This window comes from Naegleria gruberi (assembly GCF_000004985.1).
Source record: "Naegleria gruberi genomic scaffold NAEGRscaffold_82, whole genome shotgun sequence".
NCBI classification, from domain to species: domain Eukaryota; phylum Heterolobosea; class Eutetramitea; order Acrasida; family Naegleriidae; genus Naegleria; species Naegleria gruberi.
Genome location: NW_003163245.1, coordinates 26,519 through 50,956, shown reverse-complemented (window position 1 = coordinate 50,956; position 24,438 = coordinate 26,519). Strand labels below are relative to the sequence as shown.

At 33.2% G+C, this 24,438-nt stretch overlaps 9 protein-coding genes across 9 annotated transcripts; 7 read left to right on the top strand and 2 right to left on the bottom strand.

Annotated features, from left to right (window-relative positions):
• Nucleotides 1-51: 51 nt before the first annotated feature.
• NAEGRDRAFT_54177 (uncharacterized protein) lies at nt 52-1,536 on the top strand (the record flags this gene model as incomplete). Its single annotated transcript, XM_002669440.1, has 1 exon — nt 52-1,536. The coding sequence occupies one exon, from the start codon at nt 52-54 to the stop codon at nt 1,534-1,536; it is 1,485 nt and encodes a 494-aa protein (XP_002669486.1).
• Nucleotides 1,537-1,638: 102 nt separating this feature from the next.
• On the bottom strand, nt 1,639-1,983 carry NAEGRDRAFT_75574 (uncharacterized protein; the record flags this gene model as incomplete). The annotated part of the gene is made up of 1 exon (XM_002669401.1): nt 1,639-1,983. The coding sequence occupies one exon, from the start codon at nt 1,981-1,983 to the stop codon at nt 1,639-1,641; it is 345 nt and encodes a 114-aa protein (XP_002669447.1).
• A 183-nt stretch (nt 1,984-2,166) lies between these two features.
• On the top strand, nt 2,167-2,979 carry NAEGRDRAFT_54176 (uncharacterized protein; the record flags this gene model as incomplete). The annotated part of the gene is made up of 1 exon (XM_002669439.1): nt 2,167-2,979. The coding sequence occupies one exon, from the start codon at nt 2,167-2,169 to the stop codon at nt 2,977-2,979; it is 813 nt and encodes a 270-aa protein (XP_002669485.1).
• A 243-nt stretch (nt 2,980-3,222) lies between these two features.
• Nucleotides 3,223-4,788, top strand: NAEGRDRAFT_75572 (uncharacterized protein; the record flags this gene model as incomplete). Its single annotated transcript, XM_002669438.1, has 1 exon — nt 3,223-4,788. The coding sequence occupies one exon, from the start codon at nt 3,223-3,225 to the stop codon at nt 4,786-4,788; it is 1,566 nt and encodes a 521-aa protein (XP_002669484.1).
• Nucleotides 4,789-5,474: 686 nt separating this feature from the next.
• NAEGRDRAFT_75571 (uncharacterized protein) lies at nt 5,475-7,082 on the top strand (the record flags this gene model as incomplete). The annotated part of the gene is made up of 1 exon (XM_002669437.1): nt 5,475-7,082. One exon carries the CDS (start codon nt 5,475-5,477, stop codon nt 7,080-7,082), a length of 1,608 nt encoding a protein of 535 aa, XP_002669483.1.
• A 1,180-nt stretch (nt 7,083-8,262) lies between these two features.
• NAEGRDRAFT_59928 (inositol 1,4,5-triphosphate receptor) lies at nt 8,263-16,625 on the bottom strand (the record flags this gene model as incomplete). The annotated part of the gene is made up of 1 exon (XM_002669400.1): nt 8,263-16,625. The coding sequence occupies one exon, from the start codon at nt 16,623-16,625 to the stop codon at nt 8,292-8,294; it is 8,334 nt and encodes a 2,777-aa protein (XP_002669446.1). The 3' UTR covers nt 8,263-8,291.
• Nucleotides 16,626-17,584: 959 nt separating this feature from the next.
• On the top strand, nt 17,585-19,431 carry NAEGRDRAFT_59927 (uncharacterized protein). Its single transcript, XM_002669436.1, has 2 exons — nt 17,585-18,070; nt 18,134-19,431. Exons 1-2 carry the CDS (start codon nt 17,589-17,591, stop codon nt 19,173-19,175), a joined length of 1,524 nt encoding a protein of 507 aa, XP_002669482.1. The 5' UTR covers nt 17,585-17,588; the 3' UTR covers nt 19,176-19,431.
• A 485-nt stretch (nt 19,432-19,916) lies between these two features.
• Nucleotides 19,917-20,681, top strand: NAEGRDRAFT_82132 (uncharacterized protein; the record flags this gene model as incomplete). The annotated part of the gene is made up of 1 exon (XM_002669435.1): nt 19,917-20,681. The coding sequence occupies one exon, from the start codon at nt 19,917-19,919 to the stop codon at nt 20,679-20,681; it is 765 nt and encodes a 254-aa protein (XP_002669481.1).
• Nucleotides 20,682-20,985: 304 nt separating this feature from the next.
• NAEGRDRAFT_75567 (uncharacterized protein) lies at nt 20,986-24,405 on the top strand (the record flags this gene model as incomplete). The annotated part of the gene is made up of 6 exons (XM_002669434.1): nt 20,986-21,454; nt 21,507-21,761; nt 21,802-22,140; nt 22,162-22,875; nt 22,916-23,084; nt 23,136-24,405. 6 exons carry the CDS (start codon nt 20,986-20,988, stop codon nt 24,403-24,405), a joined length of 3,216 nt encoding a protein of 1,071 aa, XP_002669480.1.
• Nucleotides 24,406-24,438: the final 33 nt, after the last annotated feature.

Genomic DNA, 24,438 nt, shown 5'->3' with positions numbered 1-24,438 from the left:
TTTTGTTTCGGGTTTTATCGTTCATCATTAAATTGAAATGATACAATCCATATGACCAGTAAGAGAAGACCATATTTAAAAACAAGCCAGGCCAGGGCTTCAACAGCAGATTCAGATTTAAAGACTGCACCGAGATTGGCCCACTCCAGCACAGCAACGAAGAGAAATTGGATGTTTGATGAACCCAAAAGGGATACATTGACTCCAAGGAAGTCGATGTTTCTTAATGTCAACATTGATCCAACAAATTCCTCTACCGAGCAGCATCAACCTCCACCAAAAATTCCAAAGGAATTGAAAATTGATGTTCCTAAGGATGAGGATACATATGTATATAGAAATCCTTATGCAAGGAAAAACATAACAATAACCATCGAGAAGAATCCTGGTCTAAAGAAGACTGTATTCAAAAAAGTTGCTACACCAAAATATCCCAGAAGTCCCTTATTTAATAATTCACCTTCCAAATACTCTGTTGATTCTCCAACTTCAAGGGGGAACAGACTTTCTCCTCTAAAGTTTGGACAACAAAAAAGAGGTAACAAAACAATACTTAAGGAACCACTCTCGGACGAAAGCAGGGGAAAGGAAAGGAAATCAGTTCAATTTAACGAGAGAGTGTACATTACATTTGATGATGACGAAAATGACAAGGACTATCAGCATTTTCTGAATCAGAGGACAAATTTCCTTTATTCACATTCACCAGAACCTAACAACTTTGATGACCCTTACACGAGACCACTTTATTTAAGAGCTCCAAAGAGAAAAACTCAAGGAGAGACACATATTAAAAGAGAGTATTTGACAACTCTCAGATTACTTGGATTTGATGATATAGACAATAATATTGATCTGGAGACGTTATCCATCTCGTACGAAAGAAGAGAAAATGACTTTAGATTCATTGATCCATCACTCAACTCTCATAACAAACATATCGTACATATGCTAAGACCGAGTGAGTATGTTAAAGATGCACTGGAGGAAAGGAAGAACTACGTTGAACCAGTTCTTCCTGACTTGGAAAAATTGAAAATGGCAAGATTGAAAGGAGAAATAAGGAGAAGAAATGTTGATTTATCCTATCTTAATAAGAGCTATGAACAATACGAATACCTTAAATCACTGCCAGAGGATCAACACACAGTCAGAGGAACTGCAGAGAGTTTACCACAATCTCAACAAAACGAGGAAATCTCTTCTGCCAGGGATGCTGAGCTTAGAGATGGTTTAGTGACATACTTTTTAAATGAAGAGAAAATACAAAAGGAAAAGATTATGAGCCAAGAGGAAAGAGTAACCTATGATGCAAAACAGATTAATCTGTTGAGTAATGAATTAATGAAAGACATCCCACTGCAAACAGGAATGACAATAGCCAGAATCTTTGCAAACCCTCATCAAGCAGATAGAATCAGTAGAGAACAATATATATCCAGAGCAAGAAAGTACAAGACCGAAATGAGAAAGAAAAAGCAAAGAGAGCAAGATGAATTTGAAAAGACTATTGCTAGCATAAGACAAGATGAATAGAATGTCAACCAATAGGTTAATCCGATTATTAATACTAATTCAAGTCCCAACATAGAATCCGAGTTTAAATTCATTATTTAAATCACCCTTTTAATAAATTATTTAATGATGATGAGTTTCCTTGTATACGAATTCAACAATTTGTGGGACAGATTGAAGTTGGAAAGCAACGTCATCATTAATTTCAAGAACAAATTCATTTTCAACTTCATGAATAATTTCAGCAGAGTCCAAAGAATCCAAACCTAAATCTTTCACTAAATGAGAAGTACCTGTTGGTGTTGTTTTTATATTATCGTGTTTAGTAAGAATTTCGATGACCTTTTGTTCAATGACATTCTTTGGATAGGATGGAGAGTTACTGTAGAATCTAGTTTGGTTGATGATGAGAGGAGTGGAAATTTGATGATGAATACCACGAGAGGCACGGGCAAGTCTGTTCAACATTTTTTTAAATTTTTATTTTTAAAAAATATAATGATGATTTGCTTGTGAAGATGAAGAATGGCTTGATGTTTAGCATAGGCTTTGAAAATTAGTTCCTCTCTATAATTTATTTCTTTGTATTTTCTAATAGTCTAGTATGTGTATGAAGAGGAATATAATTTCGGAACAAGCAATTTTAAAAAAATGTCGATACCAAAGGAAAACGATAAACAGTACAAGGCTGAGATTGCTCAGACGAGAAACTTTCTTCGAGCACTCGGAGATCACAACAAGTGTAAATTAATGATGGAAAAACATGATGGTATTAAGAATTTACCTTATGAATTCAAGATGAAATTTAATTGGTCTTGTTTATTCTTGATGGAAGCGGAAAGACAAAAAGAAAAGGAAAATTGTTTAACAAACATAAACTTGATTCAGGGAAATTCTTTCAATGTACAAAATGATGAAATTGATAGTACTTTAGCTAAAATTGATAATTGCTTTGAAAGTGATTCCTCAATATTGGATGGAACTACACGGACAAATGAGAATTTTGTTAGAAATGTGAGAGGCAGTAGGTTCAGAGATTTTATGCCACAATTTTCTAATCGTATGAGGGAATGGAAAGCAGCCAATAAGGGATCTTACCAAGATGTGAACAATCAGGAAGAGTTGGAAACCATGTTGGGTATCTCTATTCCTGATGTGAAGAAGAGATTGTTAAACTGTTTAGAATCTAAACCTAGAGCAAACAAGGACCAAGATCTGATATCAATGTCAAATGAGTTTTGTTTAGCCTCTTCACAGGAATATTTCTATAAGGCATTGATGATTTCTTGCCAGAGAAAAGTAGCTGACTGCGCAGAGAAAGTGAATAGAAACCTTTTAGAGAATGAAAAAGTAGGCTTACTCTTTGATTGTGTAGATGAAGTTCGCTCCCAAAACTCAACTTGTGTTACTCTAGGATTAAAAGAGATGGAGAAGACAATAAGGGAGTCTTTTAAACAAAAGTAATTATCAATTGATAGTCAGTAATTGATAAAACAGACAACTTGGTTAATATTCATCAGAGCCCATCTTGTTAAAGAACTCAAGGAAATGCCTCTCAGAGAGGTAATATTACATCTCTGTTACATCTCTGAGTGTTCCTTCTATTTATGGTAAGGCAAAACAATTGTTTGTAGATCTGCAAAACGTTTCAACAGAAGGGCTCATAATATGAGTGTATGATTGTTACGCTTTCACAAATCAAAAAACATGTTCAATTGCTTTGTTATGATTGTTGTGGTTGCCTTCTTACTGCTTTTAATGTCAAATGTACAATCATCACAAAATTATTACTATTACACTTCACTCAACACAACCGCAAACAACAAACCTCTCTACTACAGTCCCAATGCTTTCTTGGAACCGTGTGAAAACAACACTACACCCTATCCTTGTTTTAACAAGATAACCATCTTTTCAAGCTTTATTTTGTTCCCAAATGAAAAACTTGTTTCGTTTGGACCAAGAGGATTTGATATTTGCCACTATTATGCCACACGAAATAATTGGAATGCAACAAAATGCTACACAGAGCTTTGTACTAAATCATCAAATCCAACATTCCAAAACTATTGCATGTTGTGTAATGTAGTGAGTAATGAATTTAGGATGAAGATGTGGAATGTTACTGAGTGTCCAGCTCCTGACCGAAGAATTGATATGGCCATGACAAAATCATCAGATTACGATCAAACCCAAATTTGTGGCAGTTCGAAAAGTTCTCTTTTACTTCTCTATCTAATTCAACAAACAGTTACTATTTGTTATTGTGAGGAGGGGGATTATTGGGCATCCAATTGTGGCTACCTCTCCACAAAGCTTGCTTATTTCTCCTATCACTACATTATTATTATTCTATCATTCCTCATTTCTGTGTTCTCTTTTTCTGTGCTTCTCTTGCCAACCCTAATTCAGTCGAGACTATTCAAAAAGGTGAGAGTTTTAAATCAAAAACTCAATAATTTAGTTAGGGTTGCCTTTAAGGGAGACGAGAGATTGGTTTTAAGTGATTCTGAAATTTTCCTGCCCAAGCAAGCATTTTCTCTCAAGCATTTCATATTCATGTTAAATCTACTTATTCCATGTACTGCCTTTGGATACTTTGCATCTAGAATAGCTTTATTCATAGTGGAAGATTTCAGCAATTACAAAATAATTTTAGCAATAGTCTTTTTCCTGATTACAATTAGTACATTTACAATTTGCATTTTATGGATTAATTTGATGGTTAAAGAGTTAAAGAAAAAAACAGAAGATCAATTGTTGATTCCTCTCAGAGTGATTTATATTGTGGGATTAATTTTCATGTTTCTAGTCTTAGCTGCTTATGTCATTACAAGAATACTGGCATTGAATATTGGATCAGGAACAATTTTGCTAGTTTTCATGTCTATTTTAATAGTGTTAGGATTGGCTATTATTATTGCAGGTTTTACTCTCTATTACAAAGTTACAAGAGTCAAAAAGGATAACATTGACTCCTTTGTTTCAATGAAATTTACACGATTCATAGTTCTCATTACCACGTCATTTATCATTTTGTGTGTACTATTGATAATATTTTCATTAGAAAACTTTGGTGTGAATTTTATTCGAGGCGATTTGGGATTGGCAATAGAATTTGTTATTGAACTCGTTATGATTTGGATGCTTACTTTGATAACTTTCTACTTGTATAATCATAACTCTGCTATGGATACCTATGAGTTTCTCTATTGGCCTATTGTAGGTCTATTCAAAAAGAAGAAAACACCTCAACAAGTAGCGAGTAACTAACATTAATACTCTTCAAACAGGTACTATTTGGATTGCATCAATTAAACTTTCTTCTTTTCCTTTGCAGCTTCACTAAAACTATGGTCAGATATAGAATATGTAAATACTAATTACTCTCACAAAAAACCACTTACTATTCCGCCATAAATTCTAGTGGATCATCGGGTCTCATTTCCAATACTATTTTATAATTTTAAATACCTCGGAAAATATTAGGAAACCTACTCTGTGTAATAGCATTCTTCAAGTGAGCAGTCACCAACATTTGATCTAAATATTCCGTTGGATTAAGGGTGGACAAGAACATTTGCTGTTTTGTTTGGCTTTGTGGAGTTGAGGGTTGTTGATTCATTTTTTTTCACTCTTAATTTCTGTATTAGTTTTTCTTCCTTAATAAATGATCCGTTCATATCTCAAGTGTCAGATACTGCAAAACAAAGAGCAACTCTCATGTTCACAAATATAGTTAAATCAATGCTCTATTTAGGAGGCAGATTGAATAAACAATGAATCTCAAGCAATTAACAGCTTCAATGAAACAGAAATTCTTCTCTCTTCTGTTGGGTATGGATTGTTCCACCTATCAAATTGCTCAGTTTTTGCAGAGTTTCCTGTTCACAAATCAATTACCAAATTGAGACGGATAGACCACCAATGGAACGTGGTCAATTCTCTGAAAAAACAAAATGTCTCACAACCTTGGTATTCTTCTTCTTGTCCTTCTTTTTTGTTTATTCACATCAGTTTCTAATAATTGTTTAGGACAAGAACAACAACTCTATTACAACACTTCACTCAACTCAACTGCCAATAATAATTCACTCTATTACAGTCCCTTTATTTTCCAAGAGCCATGTGAAAATAACACAACTCCCTATCCTTGTTTCAACAAGATTCTTGTAGCCGATTCCTACATTGTTCCCTTTCCAAATAACCAACAAGTTGTGATGGATAGTTTAGTTTATGATTTTTGTGAGTCTGCAAGGAATGGTCATCCCGATTGGAACGAAACAACGTGTCAGGAAATTTGTCTTGACCTTCCTTCTTATGTTTTTCAGAGATATTGCATGTTGTGTAATGTGGTGAGTAATGAGTTTCGAATGAAAATGTGGAATGTTTCAGAGTGTAGAGGAGTGGACAGAACTATTGATATTATAATGGCTCAAAATCCAGATTATGATCAAACACAATTGTGTGGCAATTCGAAAAGTAGTCCTTTTGTAGATTCGTATAGAGGAAACACCACAACTATTATGTGTTATTGCGAGGAGGAGAATTTGTGGGCCACTAATTGTAATTTGATTCATTCGAAACGAGCTTTTTATGCCTATCATTATATTGTAGTTATTTTGGCATTTATTGTTGCATTTGTGTCAATTACAGTTTCACTTATTCCTTCTATTATTCAATTGAGAATATTCAAAGTTATTAGAAACTTAATTGTCAAGTTCAATACCTATGTTAGATCGTTGTGGACTGGCAGTGAAGAGGGATCAATGGGTATTGAAAAGGATTCTGATATTTATCCAGAATTTACATGGTTTTCTGTAAAACATTTTACCTTAATTTTGAAAGTTATGATTTCACTCACCATAATTGGCTATGCCATAGCTAGAGCAGTAATTTTAGGAGTTCAGGATTTTAAAAGAACCAGACTAATCATTGCCATCGTGTACTACCTCATCACTGTTTGTGTCTTTGTAGTAACCTTGCTGTGGGTCAATTTAGCATTCAGTGAAAAGAGAAAACAACTCACAGATCCAAAACTCTTAATTCCACTCAGAGTTTTATTATTTGTTGGATTGGGATTTTTCTTATCGGTGGCAATTTCATATATTATCACCTCTAGTTTGAATGAAGTGTTGGGAACTGGTATCATTCTTCTCATCTTCATTACAATCCTCATTGTTTTGAGCTTGGCCATATTTGGATTTGGAATGAAATTATTCCTTGATTTGACGAGAACAAAGAATGCACAGGAGAAGATTGATTCATTCAAATCTCTCAAATTTACCAGATTTATAATGCTCATTACAATTTCATTCATTGTCTTGTGCATCTTTCTCATATTGATTTCCGTTGAGAATATTCAATTCAACACAGAGTCAACTAGTTTTTCAATGGGTGATGGTAGTTTGGCATTGGAATTCATATCAGAACTCATTTTGATATGGATCCTATTATTGCTTACTCTCTATCTATTGAATATGAAATCAGTTTTGGATGTCTATGAATTTATCTATTGGCCATTCTGTTCATGTTTTAATAGAAAGAAGAAGAAATCAACACAATAAATCAAAAAATTTTGAATAAACTTTTATCTGTCCACATCCTCCAATCCTAGATTCCAATCTGGTTCAATTGTTTATTGATTCCACTGATTTTTAACAAGTCACTTTGGTCGGGAATATAAGAACCGATGGAATAACTTGTCGATTCCTTAATTAAACCTCAAGCCTTGGACAATTATGGCGCCATTTTTCATTTCCAAATAATAATCAAAAAAAATGAACAACAATGAAGAAGCCTCGACCAGTTTTTCTCCGATCAGCATTAAACAATTGAAGAAGAAAACTGATGATGAAGAACAGGAGGTGAAGGAAATTACAGCATCTCCTCCGAAGGCTCAGGTTGTACCACCAAGAAAATCATTGAAAAAATCGAGTCGTTTACTGGGTGATATTAGTGAATGTAATGAAGTGGAGCTTTTAAATTTATTTGAACAAGCCGAGCATTATCAAAATATTGTTTTAATGTTGAAGGTGTTAAATAGATTGTTGGAATTTAAGAATGTTTATTTTGATTTTATGCATAGGACTATGAATATTTATCACAAGTTCGGAATAGTATCTATTGATCAAGCACTAATGGATTCGGAAGATATTTATGTGAATTATACACATTTAATAGATTTATTTAAATATTTAATAGAAATAGGAGACTCGACATCATTTAAATCACATACTTGTGATACTATTGGAGTTTGTTTATTTACAATATTTAGTAAATTAAACATTGATGAGTTTGGATATATAGAAACAGTTTACATCAATTCCGAAAATGCTAGTGAAACCAAAACCCTTTTGACCAAGTCTCACGTTTTTGAAAAATCGATAAATTACTTTAAACAAGCTTTGAGTAATGACAATTTTGACACAACCACCTCCAAGATACAATGTTATAGACACTTACAAGAAGTTTTCTCACTCTTTGGAGAATTTTGCACCAGTCATAAATCTTACGATAATGCAACAGAGAACTACCTGAAAGCCATTGAATTTATCAAAATTGAATATCACATGAATACTAGTAATTCACAAAATATCAAAGAGTTTATTAAATCCAATGCTGTTTACAAGAGGGTAAAGAGAAATGTGCAATTTGACTTTCCAGAACAAATCAGCACCTCCACGCTTGTCAAAATTGACCATTGTGTCAGTTCTTCCCAAATAATACCAGCATGTTCTTGTTTTTCTTGCAAATAAACCGGTTTATTGGATTTATTAAATGTACAATAACAAACTATCCTTATTGTTAATCATAGATTCAAAGTCATCATTCATCTTTGTAAGTGATCCCTTCTTTGATTGCGTTTGAGAAATGTCAAAATCTGCTCTGTTGTCATGAGAATCATTTTCATCCTCATCATCAGAATCAGCAGAGGAGGATGTATGGTCAGGTTGTAACTTTTCTTCCATCAATAATCCACTTTCTACCAATTCAAGAGTTCTACTTCTCAAGGTTGGGAAGAATGATAATTTAGCTGCATTCAATTCTACATATTGCTCAGTACCAGTATATTCATCACGTGGTTTTTGGGAAAGGTAAATGAGGAAATAGACATAATTCCACATGTTATGCTCATTCATAATGTGAGTTTCAAAGTTGATACCTTCATTGGCATGAATATCAAATCTACTCTTTTCATTATGGCAAATAAAGCAAATCTCCTTCTTTTCCTTTTCCAATTTGTTACGAGCTTCACGACGTTCGCTGAAAGAGTCCAAAATCAAACCAAACAAGACATCCAACAAAATAACTACTACAATAAAGTAGAAAACAATATCCATAAAGAATCTGAATACGTCATTCGGTTGAGGGTCCATAATATTTTCCAAGAAGGCTTCAGCTCTAACACTGTAATTGATTGTGGTGGCAAAACACAGTATGGTATTGGAACACGCATTCGTTGTGCCAATAATCCATTGCTCCCATTTGAAGGCAAATACTGTAAAAGCATAGGCAGTCAGAGAGAAAATGGTAAGGATTGAGAACAAGAAGAATTTCTTCCTGTTTTCAAAAATTGAAAATACAATATCTTGCAAAACATGGCTCAAAGTAACTACTTCAAACAACTGGAGACAATAAACCAGTGGAGTAACAAACAGACCAATCAGTGAAATCAAGAAGTAAATAATCAACCACCAGAGGTACTTATCAGAGAGAATGTTAATTATTAGCTTCTTCTTAAAGTCATCCTTCGTTTTAGCATCTTCCCATGTTTCTCCTTTCTTTAGTTCAAATTTCTTTTTCACATTCAATAATAGGAAGAATCTCAAATAAATTAATATCAGTAATAGAGTTGTGATGAGCTGAATTATACCTAACACAATAACCAATATACCAACACCCCACCACTTGAATCCTTGGGTAATAATCATGCCATCAATTCCTTTATCTCCATAACTTTGTCCAGGAATAGGTAGATTTCCAGAGAATACATCATACTTCTTGTGGAAAGATATGAGCACAATAATATTAATACAAAGAGAGAAAAGGAAGGATAAATTCTTCATATACTTCCAGTAATTTTCCAAAAATCTCCAAGTTTTTGATTCCCAACCATTTGCATTCTGTCTATACCTTTCTAAATGCAACATTTCAGTATAGAATACAGTATAGGTCCATTCATAGAGATCTGCAACTTTGGTTTGTGCTGTTTCACGATTACATTGTTGTACAAACTCATCCTTCGTTTGTTCCAATAAATTATGACACATGTGTGGCTTTTTAAAGTTAACAATTTCAATATTAGAATCACGGATAATTTCGATACTTCCTGTCAAGCTTTGATAATATTGATAAACTATAGTTCTTCTAACACTGTCCTCATCTTCAAAACTATCTGCCATCTCAATATTTAAATATTTAAGAAGTATGTAAATACTAGTTCCTATCTCTTCACATTCTTCAATAACATATTCTTTCATCCTGCTGATATACTGGTTGACATCATTTGAGTACTTGAGCTTCTTTTCTATTGGTAGTTGTCCAAAATCTTTGCTGAGTTTTGATGACAACATTTGATCCATATTTGATTTGTTAGCTCTGAATTGTTCAAAAATTCCAGATGAAAACTTTTTAAATTCTCTTCTTTTGATGATCAAACTTTGAATGAACGACATTTGCATACACATATCAGCACATTGTTCCATACGTTCGATAAGAGGCTCGATGTTGAGATATTTTCTTTCCATTCTCTTGGCCAATCTATTTCCTCCTTCCAACATACTTGTAAGTGTGATAATGGCTGTCTTTAACAAGTTCATTTCCTTCTTAAGTGTAATGTGATCCACCAATTCTACAGCTTTCAGATTAGCATTTTGATTAGCCATAGATTGATGTTTGAGAAGGAAAGTGGAACGTGACTGATGCATTGCAAAAGAAGCTCCAGTTGGTTCAGTTTGTAAAGACTTGTCAATCATGATATCATTTTCAACAATGTCATTAAATACTGTAAATAAACCTGATGAGTATGAAAGAGTACGGATTGACTGTTCACAAGGACCCTGAACAAATTCATTCAAAGAGTTGAAGGCCTGAATAACCTTGTCAATGTTGGAAGCACTGAGATATTTGAACAAGTGGATCACATATTCTATGCACTCACTGACAAGATCAATACTCATTCTGTTGAATGATGATTGATCTTGCAACATTTGCTGATTCTCCAAGTTGTGACCTTCACACAACAATTGTAAGAATCTTAAAACCTCCCATGCATAGGATGTCAACTCGGTTGTCAATTTTGTTGCTCCTCTCTTCCTCATTTCTTTTTCTTCCAAGATGGATTGTTTAATCTTGTTCTTGATAGACACAAAGAAATTTTCATAATTTCCACTTCTCAAGAGACGATTATAAAGTTGTTGATTTTCAATATTACCACCATCAAGTGTTGAAATTCCCAACTCCAAACCATGTTTGGAAAATACATTATTGCTTGAACAAATCAAAAAGAGAACCAATTCAGGAATGGAATGTTGTACAGAGAAGTTATAATCCTCCTTGGCATTGTACTGTTGTACTATGGCACCAATTGTAGAAATTGAATCCAAGAATGTTTCTTGCATTTCTCTTGTGACGCCATTTTCAATCATTATTTTAAGAACCATAACAAGTCTTGGTAAGTATTCTTCAATATGTGATTGCAGCAATTGAGCAAACTTTGGTAAATCAGATTGTTCCTTCTCTTTGAAGAATCCTTTCTTTTCAAGTTCTTCAAGGAAATTCTTGTATTTGAGCAAGAAATCTTCTTCAATATTCTTAACAGCATATTTTTGCTTCATAACCTTATTAGATTCTTGTTTGATCATCATGGCAGTAGATGATTTAGCCAAAGCCAATTTGGTAAGTTGCTTGAATTTGCTGTCCACATCAATGTCGGATGTTATCATAATCTTTTGAATGGACATGTGGCATCTCTTGACATCTTCACGATGGGATGAGCAATGTAGGTAAATTTGGGTGATATTATTCAATAAATCATAAATAATGGTCTTGATTTCTTCCTTATTTTCCTTTTGCAACAACATTTTTTTAACATCCTTATTGAAAACCATTTCAAAGAAGCTTTCAATGAAAGGAAGTAAAACTTTGAAAATGTAAATATCATTGACAAATATTTCTTCATCAGATCCATTGAAGAATGCACGCTTGAATACCTCCTCACTGTTAGTTTCATCAGAATTTGATTGATTTGTGTTATTAGTTGAAACAGTTCGAATCTCTGTTCCTGGATATTTAGAATAGTATGCATCTTCAAATTCCTTTGGATATCTCATACAACCATCATTTTGAAGCCAAGTTGATATTTCAACATTGATTTTTTGGAAAAGTTTCCAAATTTTAACATCAGACAAATCTTGAGTGGACTCTTTTTCAGTAATAAAGTACAACTCTGTCAAAAGTTTCATCATTGGATCTCTAACTGGAGGAATAAGATAACAGTCAGTCAAATGAGACAACATCTCAGAGAATGGTAAAATAGCCTGTACAGATCCTTCAGCAAGACCAACCTTGTCACGAGTACAATCTCTCAACAAATATAAAAGGTTAATATGGTAATTCAAATCAGATCCAATAATAAGATGGTCATTATTTTTGATCATTCGTTCACGTTCCTTCATTGAGTCTTCTTCATTATAGAGAACAATCATTGAACGGTAATCTTCTTTCAAATTATTAATAATTTCGTTTTGATTGGCAGGAATTGAATGTCCCATAGAGTCACATGTCAAGATACGTAAAAAGTTTAAATGATAGGACTTGGCACCTACTGATATTATTTTTTCCAAGTATAATTTAATCAGTAATGGGTCGATCATTGAAAGTAAGATTTGATCATTTTCACGTACTATTTCTGTCAACAACTCGGTTGTATCCAGTTGATTTGACATGATTTCCAATAAGAATCTGAATTCTCTAAAGAGTTCCAATTGATTCTTCTGGTCCCCTCTTACAAACTCGGTCAACAATTCAATACAGCACAAACTCAACCTATCCTTGATGTATTGAGGATATGAAGTACTCAAACACTTTAGGATAAGCTCATGGCCTCCAAGATTACGGAATGCTGATTTCGTACCCTTAATTTCCTTCATTAATTTTCCTAACTGAGAGCAAGTGTCTTTGAATAGGGTAAAATCAGGAGATGTATCACCTCCGGTGAAGGTACTTGTAGAAACAAGAACTTGAATTCTATTAAAGAGTGCATAAATCAATTGATAAGCCTTTCTTGATTTTTGTGAAATTAAAATTGAAACCTTTTGTAAATTTTCTTTCAATTCCTTAGCTTGATTGAAAGATCTTTGCAAAAGTTTCAAAGCTGTTTCTGGAATTTCTCTATTTTGATATTTAAATAAAATTAAAAGTGGGAATGCAAAGTTCTTGTATGAGCCACTGCTGTCATTATCAAATTGGAAAAAGTTAACAGGTTGATAAATTGTTTTCTTGATGAATTCATTCAATTGATTTTCTGTGATAAGTATCTTGTTTCTTGCATTGTAGGCAGTAATAATAAGAGAAATTCTATAGTCAATTCTTAAATCCATAGCATAGAGGAAAATATCAAGAATCTTCTTCTTAATCTTCATGGTATTTAAATTTTGTTCAATGTCATCAAACATGGTAGCTCTATCACCCTTATCATTGGTTGAATCAAGAGTCTTCAATAAAGCACTAAAGAATTCTTCCATTTCCTTCATGGAGTACAAGTACTCATCCTGACCTTCTACAATTAGTTTAAAGCTTTCAGAGTTAGACATTGGTGCATTAGTTGGTTCCAGCTTAGCCTTTAATTGGAGTGAATCGCTATCGTTGCCATATGGATTAAAAATACGGTAAATTAGGCATTTGTAGCTGATTTTGACTAAATTGTAAATGAGTGGTGTTCTTTCTGCTTCTAATTGATAATTCTTACTGGCTTGGAAGAATTCAATTAAAAATAATCTCAATGATTTAAATCTATTTCTATAGTCAACAAATTCAACTTGACCCTTCTTATTAGATGATGTTTGGGTATTTCTAGCTCCCTCTCTTGCATTGCCATGATCGAGTGGACGACTCAGGTTAATTGCAGGCCACTCACCAGTTGAGGTGTTATCAAGGAAACAGTATTCTAAGATTTCACACATGGCACTTCTCAACTCAATACCATAAGATTCGTTTTCAACAACTCCCATAACCAAGTCCAATGGTAATAATTCAGAAACATAGTTAATACCTGCCAAATGTCTACCAACACATAAAGAAGATAACAAGCTTAGTCCTTCTATTAAAATTCTAAACATTTGGTTATTGTATGATGAAAGTTCCGACAAGAGAATACGCTCTGCCTTTTTGGTTTCATCAATGACTGTAACTCCTTCATCTATTGCTACTTGAGATTCAGATTCAATAGAATCCACATCATTGCAGTAAACATAAATTTTACCATCTCTATCATCATATTCTGGAAGATAGAAAACGTTTCTACAATCAATTTCAGAAAGAAGCATGACAAGATGTTTTTGATTCTTTGTAACCGGTCTTTCTCCACATCTACACAGATTAGACAAAAAGGAAACAAAAAGTGGTTTCTTTTGTCTAGTGGTAATCAATTTGAAAAAGTGATTAATCTTCTCACTAGGAATTTGTTCCAAAACTTCCATATTGTTGTGAATAATTTCAACAAGAGCATTAGAAACCTCTTGACCTCCAACGTCTCTCGACAAGTGATCTTGCATGGTTGTAAAATACTTATTTAGCACATGTGTACAGTTGACAATATTTTGTTTAGCCAATTGCTTAATGGCTCTGTAGCACATTTGTACAAGAATACTATTAAATCTCGTACTATATACAGTTGTTTCATTGTTATCAGTCAGCATACTAGAACGACGTAACATTGGAGATGAGTCTCTAGGGGTGCTTGTCATTTTGATAGCATTGTTATTGTTATCTAATAAATCTATAATTGTAAAGATGGCATCAATAATATTCATTTCTTTAAAGTGGTTCTGAATTTCAGTATGAGGAGACCCTTCACGTTTCAATGGATCTTCTTGTATCGAATCTGTACATAAATAAATGACTAACTTGAGAGCATTCAACAAAATGTCAATGTCATTTCTTTGATAATGAGAATTAATATCAAAATTTGTTAGAATTGGATAAATTTCCTTGATCAAGTTAATTTGGAAAGTATTATTAACATGTTCCATTGAAAATACGTCTTTTTCTCTTTGAATCAAGTCAAACCATAATTCCATCAAGTTATTACTATTGTTATTGCTATTATTAAAAGTAATCTTGTTACTCAAATCGTTGGCTCTGAGCCATGTATTGGATTGAGCATGTTTGATACGAAGTAAACTTTGGCCAAGAATTGGATCAGAAGTTGTGAATTGATTAGAATTCTCGGAAGAGTACAAATAGAATACACTAGCTTCATCTCTAGGATTATCTGTCAAGACTAATTTCAATTTGATTTTAACACGACGACGTAAATTTCTCCAACCACTTCTAGCTGCACTTACTGTATTGGTTGATGTGGCAGTATTATTGGTGGCACCAGTAGTAGTTGCTGTATTGTTGTTACTATTTCCAATAAGAGAACCTGAGTTTCCTTCAATATCAGGAACTTCGACTTGTTTAGCAGCAATATATTTACCTGTAGAAACGTGTTTAAATCTACAAGGAGTTGCATAGTACATGATTCCACCTCTCGAACTATCAAGACCTTCAATTTGGAATAGAGTAGTAATACTAGAGCTACTATATTTACCATTCAAGTTGAGTGAACAACTTTCGTCTGAAGATGTTGTTGGTGTTGAAACTACAGTAGCAGATGTATTCTCAATAGAAGGAGTTGGATGATAGAGAGCACCCAACAAGTCACGATGTACAATACGAATTGTATCGCCTCCCTTGATAAATAATTGATCCATAGGAAGGTATGATCTGTACAATCTTAAAATCCAAATATTATCACCAGGATGACTACTAGCATTCACTTCATATCTATCAAAATCTCTAACAATAATTGGTCTCACATACTTGTAGTGTGAAATGTGAACAGAATGTTTGGTTTTTTCATTCATAATAATAACCTTATCAGTCAAACGAATTGGTTCTCCTTCTGTTCTGAATTTAAAGTGTGGAGCAAATTGAAAATGACACATTCTATCACCTTCACTCAAAGATAATTTCAATGAAGATTTTTCCAAATCAGCATTCGATCTCAGTACATTTAAATACATGCCAGATTTGATATGATACAATTGAATACGTTGACCATAAAGTATAGGTTTACCCCACGATCTTTCCTTTTCAATTGTATTTTCCTGATCTTCACGATTCATACGTTCCTTCAATTCATTTAACTGATTTTGATAATTTAAATTATTAATCATTACTTGTTGTTTGTTATTAGTATTAACTTGTTGATTTTTAAATGAAGATCCAAAACTATAACTACTAGCATTCAAATTATTAGTACTATTAACATGATTGACAGCACCATTATTATTGGAATTTTGTAAACTTTGAAGATGACTTTGAAATTTGTTAAACTTTTTTCTTGCTGTATAAGTATCTCCTTGACAGACCATAAACAATGAATTGTCAAAAGACTTTAAAATTGATTCATCAACAGATAGACCACATCTTGTATGACCAGGTAAACCCTTTATCGATAAAAACCCAACAATTTGTTCAAGGCTTGTTGTTGTTGTAGTGGTAGTAGGTGCGGATGGTGATGATGGAAATGGAGAGTTGGAAGTTGGTGTTGATGGTGTTGTAGTAGAATTTCTATCATGTAAAATATCCATCATTGAATTATTTAATTTATCAAAGGATGATGATGAAATTGTTTGTTGTTGTTGTTGTGATGATTGAATGGTTGGATTAAAGTAAATAGCCAATGAAATAATATCACCATATCTGAGTGTATTACTTGTATTTGTGAAGGATGATGAAGAAGCACTACTAGATGTGCTATTGGAAACTGATCCATTGGTGGATGATGTTTCGTGTAATACACTCGACAGAGACGTTGAAGATTCTGTACGAATGACCATTTTTTTCTGAAAGTTCTACAGCTGATAGTTGGCAGTGAATATGGATGATGACATTGAGAAGATGGTAAACTTCAGTGAATCATCTTGGAATATTCAACAATCGAGAGAGTTGGTACAAATTGTTTTTTGTTACTACATTGTCTTGGCTAAATGTTGTGAGGAATAATGAACAAAATATCTTTCCTCCGATAAGATGTAACTATCAGCCTTAGAGTGTGTAATAATTCATCAAGAAATAATGCCAACACAGAGTAGGAAAATGTTGTACATTTTTTATTATTGTTTGGTAAATGTTTTCGTTAGTTGATGGTTTTCTTCATGCAGAGATTTAATCAACAAACACACCGGAGCTGAATCAAAGAAAAATTTAATTAAAGGAAGTCTTTGTAAAAACTGTTACTAAAATTTCATTGCTCCAACCATGGTGTCATGTTGAAAGGAGAGTAATTTTTTCAATAATTATTTTATTTTAAAAAATTTAATCAAAAAAACTAACGATAACTTTAACCGCAACAAACAGAGATGAAGCTTACTCATCAAATAATATTTTAATTAATATTTGTCTTTTTTGATAACAAATTCATTGTAATCTCTATCACGAAGATAAACCTGAATAACCCAATCAGGTCCGACACGAACCTTTTTAAGATTTACATGAGAATTTCATACATTACAATCTAAGAACCAAAAATCATCTTATGTCCAGACTGCTGCCGTCTTAACAGCACAATTCATCGTGTTGAAGACTTTACGAGACATACATTCTAAAGAGAAACACCTGGATATTAATGGTCAAATATTGTTATTGTATTTTGCGAAGCTAAATTATCATTAGATTGTAATGGATACACCATTTAGAGATTAACCTTTCTAATAGAGAACAAAAATTCAGTGAACCCATCAAATGCAGCAGATTATCTTCTTCTAATAACCACGACGTCGATAACGAAACGACAACAAAAAATGTCAAAGTTTATTCCTGCTCACTATGCAGTTGTATTTGAGGAGGTGATGAAAGCACCAGAGGCACGTGAAAACTTTATAGAATTTCTCAGATTTCAACACAATGATGAACCATTGCTCTTTCTCAATTCTCTCGATCATTACAAGTTGGATTATCACAAGACTAAAGATAATCTGTTGGTAGTTTCTAATGGTGGTGTTGAGAGGAAGGAGAATGAATGTGTAAAGAAGGTGCTCCATCTAGTGAGTGTTGCCAAGCAAATAATTAGTACATATTTTGGCAATGGACCGAAGGGATTGAATTTGAGTCAGGTTGTAATTGATTCTACATTGAACATGTGGGAGAATGTAACAAATTGTTTGGAGAAGGTTAATGATTCGAATAATAATCATTATGAATATTATGTCATGTTGATGATTGATTATTTGGAACCACATGCATTGTTTGGAAAGGTTGAATATCAAGTAATGTTGGATTTGAGGTGAGTTGTTAAATAGTTTACAATTTTATTTACAATGATGTATAATAATTTAATGAATAACAGTTATGACCAATTTCCGAGATATGTAAGATCTGCTACATTACACAAGTTTTTATCAAAGAAGGGTAAAGATTACACAAGAACTATTGCCATTAATGTTTCTAATGGTTACAATGTTGATATTCGATTCAAACCAAAAGATTTTCAATCTCAACTCATGACAGAGAAGGACATTTTCTTTGCCTATACGTTGAGTGAAGACACACCTGATTGGAAAGAACTTTCCTATCATGAAAAGCCAAATCCACTGCAAACATTCGTCTCAAAAACATCCTATTCGATAGGTCAGGATAGAATGAAGGGAATGAAACTGTTCAAGATTGTAATGCATCTGCCATATTCAGTTAAAGATGTTTGGACAACATATTGTGATATGAATACTCGTTTCAAATTGGATAACACCTTAATGGATGATTTTAAATTATTGAAATACATTTCACCATGTAATAAGACTTCCAATGATTTGCTCAAATCACATCATTTAGCATACGACCATAGAGATAACATTTACACCACTGAACATCCACCACTGGCTCTTCAAATTGGTGAATTGGGAATTTTAATGAACTTGAGTTTATTCAAGAATAGAGATTTACCTCACACCATGACTTCAATTTATGATGAAAGTGTCAATTGTTATATGAATATTGGCCACACTTGCAAAATTGAAGAAGATTTGAGAAAGAATAAGGAACATAGAGTTGATGCTGAAATTCTCTTCAATTACATGTTCTTTGGAACTGGTGAGAAATCAACACGTTTCATCCATACAGTTTATACTGATTTACACATTCCATTCGATTCAGATATGGTACTTGGTAAAATTTGGAAGAAGAGATCCAAACAATTACAACAGAGTTTTGAAGAATTGTTACATTTAAACACTAGAGGTGGAACTGTTAATATGGATCCAGCACAAATTAATGACCATTTCCAATACTTTAGGGCAGTTGAGGAAAATGCCAAATTGAATCGCATGTGGTACAAGGAATATGAAAATAAGAAGAGAAGATCACTCGGTACTCTCTCCAATGTTTCACAATAATGAATCTTACATTTGAAACTATCGAGATATCAACGAAGGAACATTCCATGTTTTGAAACAAACCTTGGATTGAAACTTCATGAATAGTAGAAATGGTCGCATCCAAGGTTTAAACTGTACCCATTGTATAATTTATGGTTATTGATAGATGAATGATGATGCCACAGAAACAAACTTTACACTTAGAATCAATCGTAAGAACAGATGAGCGAGCAAACCTTCAAATATAGATTTATAAATGCAATCTATCGGTCTTGCGTTTTGAATCCATATCTATACAGCGAATCTTAAATGAATTATTCATAGTGAACAAATGGTAGTTCATTTAATATTTAAATTACTACGCAAATTCAAAAGATTCAAAGCCATAGATGGACCAATTTTCCTCCTTACGTCATCCGAAAGTACAGTTTGTGCCTTATCTCTGAATGGCCATATACACCACCATAAATGGCTGAGCATAAAAATGCATTTCCTATTTGGCATTAAACAAATCTATTAAGGCGTTATAGGGAGTCTCATCGCATTCGCAGTCAAGCTCATTAATCCTTAATTGAAACTCTCTAACCAAAAGTCGTCCCTGATTCTTGACTCTCGTACAATTTATTATAGCACATCAGCAGAATAATCTCTCCCTCTATCTATATATTTACTATTAAGGCTGCCAATCTGTATAAATATCACTCATTCCAATTAACGAAGACCAACAAGACAAATCCAAAAAAAAACAAATCGACACAAATGCCTGGTTGCTATACCAAGTTTTCCGTCGTTGAATTTGCTACCCCTTCAAAGCAGCACAATACTTGTGTTGGACAATACAACAATCCTTTATCATCTTCCTTATCTTCCAATCCTGAAATGCCACGAAAGAGAGGACGACCAGCCAAGAATCCAAACAGCTCGTCTGTGAAAATGATGATAACCAAGACTGAAATGTTCAATGCTTCCTCCCACTCTTCCTATTCACAAGCAAAAACTCAATGTTATCCTTATGAGAGTGAGATTCGTCTCTCATCTGGAATTACCAAGCAGAAGAACAAGAAAGCTACATCTAATAATAGCTTGTTATCTTGTTCCTATTTACCATCTGTAGTATCTGCTACATTATCATCCAAAGTAAGCTCCACAACTCATATTATTCCAGCTGTTCCTGTACTTTTAAACAATTCAAATATTGTTGCTCCTTCCCATTGTAATTCACCATCATTATCATGTTCTTCCTCTAGCTCACTTAATTCATTGTTCAATGCTGAGAACATTTCACCTTCTCATCATTCAAAATATTCCACCCCAAAATATGTAAATAAGAGACAATCAAGTCATTCACCAATCTCATCCACTTCATCAAATTGTGTATCTAATACTACACAAGATTTTATTGAAACATTATCAATACCAACAACATCCACTCTTGTAATGCATAGCAACACTCTTTCAACCAATAGTCCAACAACAAGGAGAATAATTCGTACCTCAATCTCAATAAAAGAATTACTCAATTGAATATTCACTCACAAATGACCTTTTTTAGTTTGAGTACAAGAATGAACATTTAATTTCAAGAACTGTAAAGTACTCGACCGGATAAAAACATGAAATGTAATCCTGACTTACCTAAATAGACTTTCATAAATGAAAGGTTTCAGTGAAATGGTTCGCTCACATTGCTGGATAAATGGATGAAACCACAAGCGCACTCAATCCAATAGACACTTTTAAAGATCTTTGTTCAGAACCTAATTGTTACTCAACTCAAAAAAACATCTGAACAACTGTGTGTAATATTGCATTTTCACATTAAAGAGAAATGAGTGTTTCTTTTATCCGAAATGCTTGTTATTCAACAAGAAGAAGAAGAAAATTATCATGGCCAATCATTGTCATATTATCTCTATTGTTGGTTATTGCAACCATGTTAATTTCATTGTCCAATGGTAGTGATAATAATTACATGCTAACAACAATTAGTGGAACAGATAATTGTGGAGATGGTTATTATGGTAATACTACATGTGTTAATAGTCCAAGTGGAATTCATGTTACATCTGATGGTACCATGTACATTGCTGAATACACCTCCAAAAGAATTCGAAAGGTTTCCAAGATTGGAATCGTTTCAACCTTGATGAAAACTCCCTACGAACCAAATCATATATTTGTTTTAGAGAAGAGTATTTACTTACCACCAATTGTTTACTTTGTAATGAAGAATTATGTTGTTAAGGTGTTGAATGATGGAAGTTTGGAAACAGTTGCTGGAAGTGAGAGTGGTAATGGTAAGTTGTTGAGAGAAATATACGGACGAATGTTAATTTTATTCGAATGTAGGTGATTCTATGGATGGAGATTCTGCACTTGGAGCTGTCTTGAATACACCAGATAGTATCTATGTAAATCAACAGGAAGAGATTTACATTTGTGATACTTTAAATGCAAAGATTAAGAAAGTTTCGAATGGGAAAATTTACACAATTGCTGGAAATGGTAAACTGGTTAACACTGGTAATTTGGCAACTCAAATCTTCTTAGCAATGCCTCAGGGAGTTTATGTCGATGAGAAGAAGAATGAAGTTTACATTGCAGGTTAGTTTTTAAATTCACAACATTTCGAATATTATTTCAGATACAAATAGTTATCTCATTAGAAAGATAGATTCTAATGGAATAATTTCAACACTAGCAGGTATCAGTGGTAAACTTGGTGATGATCAAAATGTCCTAGCTTCAACTGCCAAACTTTTCACACCAAGAAGAGTTAAACTAAACTCACAAGGCGAAGTTTTCTGGGTGGAAAGTTCAAACGAAAAAGTAAAGAAAATTGATAAAGATGGTTATTTGAGATTTGTGGCGGGAAATGGACAACAAGGTTACAATGGAGATAACATGAATGCATTGACAAGTTCTTTTATGCTTCCTCAAGATGTTTACATTTCGAAAGATGATCAATTTATCTATATTGGAGGTATGTCTTTATTTCTAATAGAATTTTGTTATACGAAACTAATTTGTTTAGATACTGGTCAATTGAGAGTAAGAAGAATCAACATTCCAACTCAAATAATTGATACCTATGTTGGTAATGGTCATTCTTTTTCATCAGGTGATGGAATTAGAGCTATCGATGCCACATATGGTCAATACATATTTCCATTTATAAATTCCAAATCAGCCAAGATTAATAATCATCAGGATATTTATATTGGTGATGTGCAAGGTGGATTATTAAGAAAGATTTATTACTCAATTGGGGATCGTCAATTGTATACGAAATTTATTGATTATATTGGTGGAAATTTGATGGTTAATGTTCCGCGTGGGTTATTTGTTGACGATTCTGGTAATATTTATTATGCAGTTGTGTTTTACAATAATGTTTACAAAATGGATGTGACAACAGGTCAACAAATATTATTTGCTGGCATTTCACGTTTGGGAAATTCAGGAAATGGTGGACCAGCAACAAGTGCCATGTTAAATCGACCAGTTCAAGTTTTTGGTGATTATTCAAATATGATTTATATAGTTGAGAGTGGTTCATCCAAAATTAGAAAAGTTGATTTACAAAGTGGAATAATTTCAGATTTTTGTGGAACTTCAATTGGATATGGTGGTGATAATGGTTTACCAGAATATGCCAAGTTGGCTAATCCAGCTGGTGGATTTTATCATCGATCAACTGGTGATATTTACATTGCAGGTAAGTTGTTGAACTGTTCAAAGTTTCGAATATGAAAAAGATACTGGAAATGGAAGAATTAGAAAGATTTCAGCAAATGATAGTACCATTACAACAGTTGCAGGAAATGGTATCTATTCACCTCCTGCTCCACAACCAACAAGATTTTCCAATGAGATTTTGGATGATTTTCAAGATGGAATTTTGGCCATTGATGCTTCCCTTAAAAGGTAAGTTTAGTCGGAAAATGTGTTTACTCAATATTATTTGAATCTGATTAGTCCTACAAGTGTAGTTGTTAATGATGAAGGAGAAATCTTCATTTCTGATAGAGACAATTATAGAATTTTCAAAGTTCTTCTCAATGGAAGTATTATTACCATAGCAGGAAATGGACAAAGTTCCAATCCAACAATGAATTATCAATTGGGTACAGATACGACATTGATAGGACCTGAAACTATGACCATTAATGCAGATGGTGATTTATTCATTGCAGATAATATGTATCTTAGAAAGTTGGCACTTCCAAAATCACCTTCCTGTTTTGGAATTAGTTCAACCAATTCAAGTGTTTGTTCTGGACATGGACAATGTTATGATTTTGATATGTGTGAATGTCAACATGGATATAGTGGTGTGAATTGTGAAAAGATTGTTTGTTTTGATATGTCCAGTGATGATCCATATGTTTGTGGTGGTGGACATGGCAAATGTATTGATGTGGATACATGTAAATGCTTCAATGACACAATGTACACAGGTCCTGAATGTAGAATTCCAATTTGTTTTGGATTGAATGCAACAGATAATGCTGTTTGTTCCCAAAATGGAATATGTGTCGATTACAACAAATGTCAATGTTCAAATGTCATGTATTCAGGTCTAGATTGTTCAATTCCATATTCATGTTACAATATTTCATTTTCAGATTCAAAAGTTTGTTCAGGAAATGGAAATTGTCAATTGAATGGAACTTGTTCTTGTCAACCAACGTTTGTAGGTCAACAATGTCAATTTAAAGGTTTTAACAGTGATGAAATAATACTGAGATGGAATGTTTCGTCTGCTAAACTGAGAGAAACTGTTCGATTGGAAGCTCTTTTCCCAGAAAATTATTTCACACATCCCCAATCAAGTAAGAATGTGATGAGCTATATCAAAATTTCATATTATCAAAGTTTGGAATTATATAGATCTATATCAGTGCAGAATAGAATAATTTATCATGAAATGAGTTTTGGAGATGAAACTCAAGCAATTGCCAAAATGATTGTTTATGACGACAAGTCAAATGTCATGTTAATGCAACCTATAATGTGGAAAGAAGCTAAATTAAATGTCCTTGTTGATAGACAAACAACACTTTCAGAACCAACACCTTCTAATAATTTAGCTTATTTAGCATTTCTTTCCTTAATTCCCTTATTATTATTACTGATCATTATTATTGCAATTGTGGTGAAAATATTATCAGGAAAATATTCACATAAGAATTTGAGTAATGGAAATGTAATGCCAGCTACAAATGTTGAAATGAAACAAATATAATCTCATTCAATTATTTTACTTTTTTTGTCAACT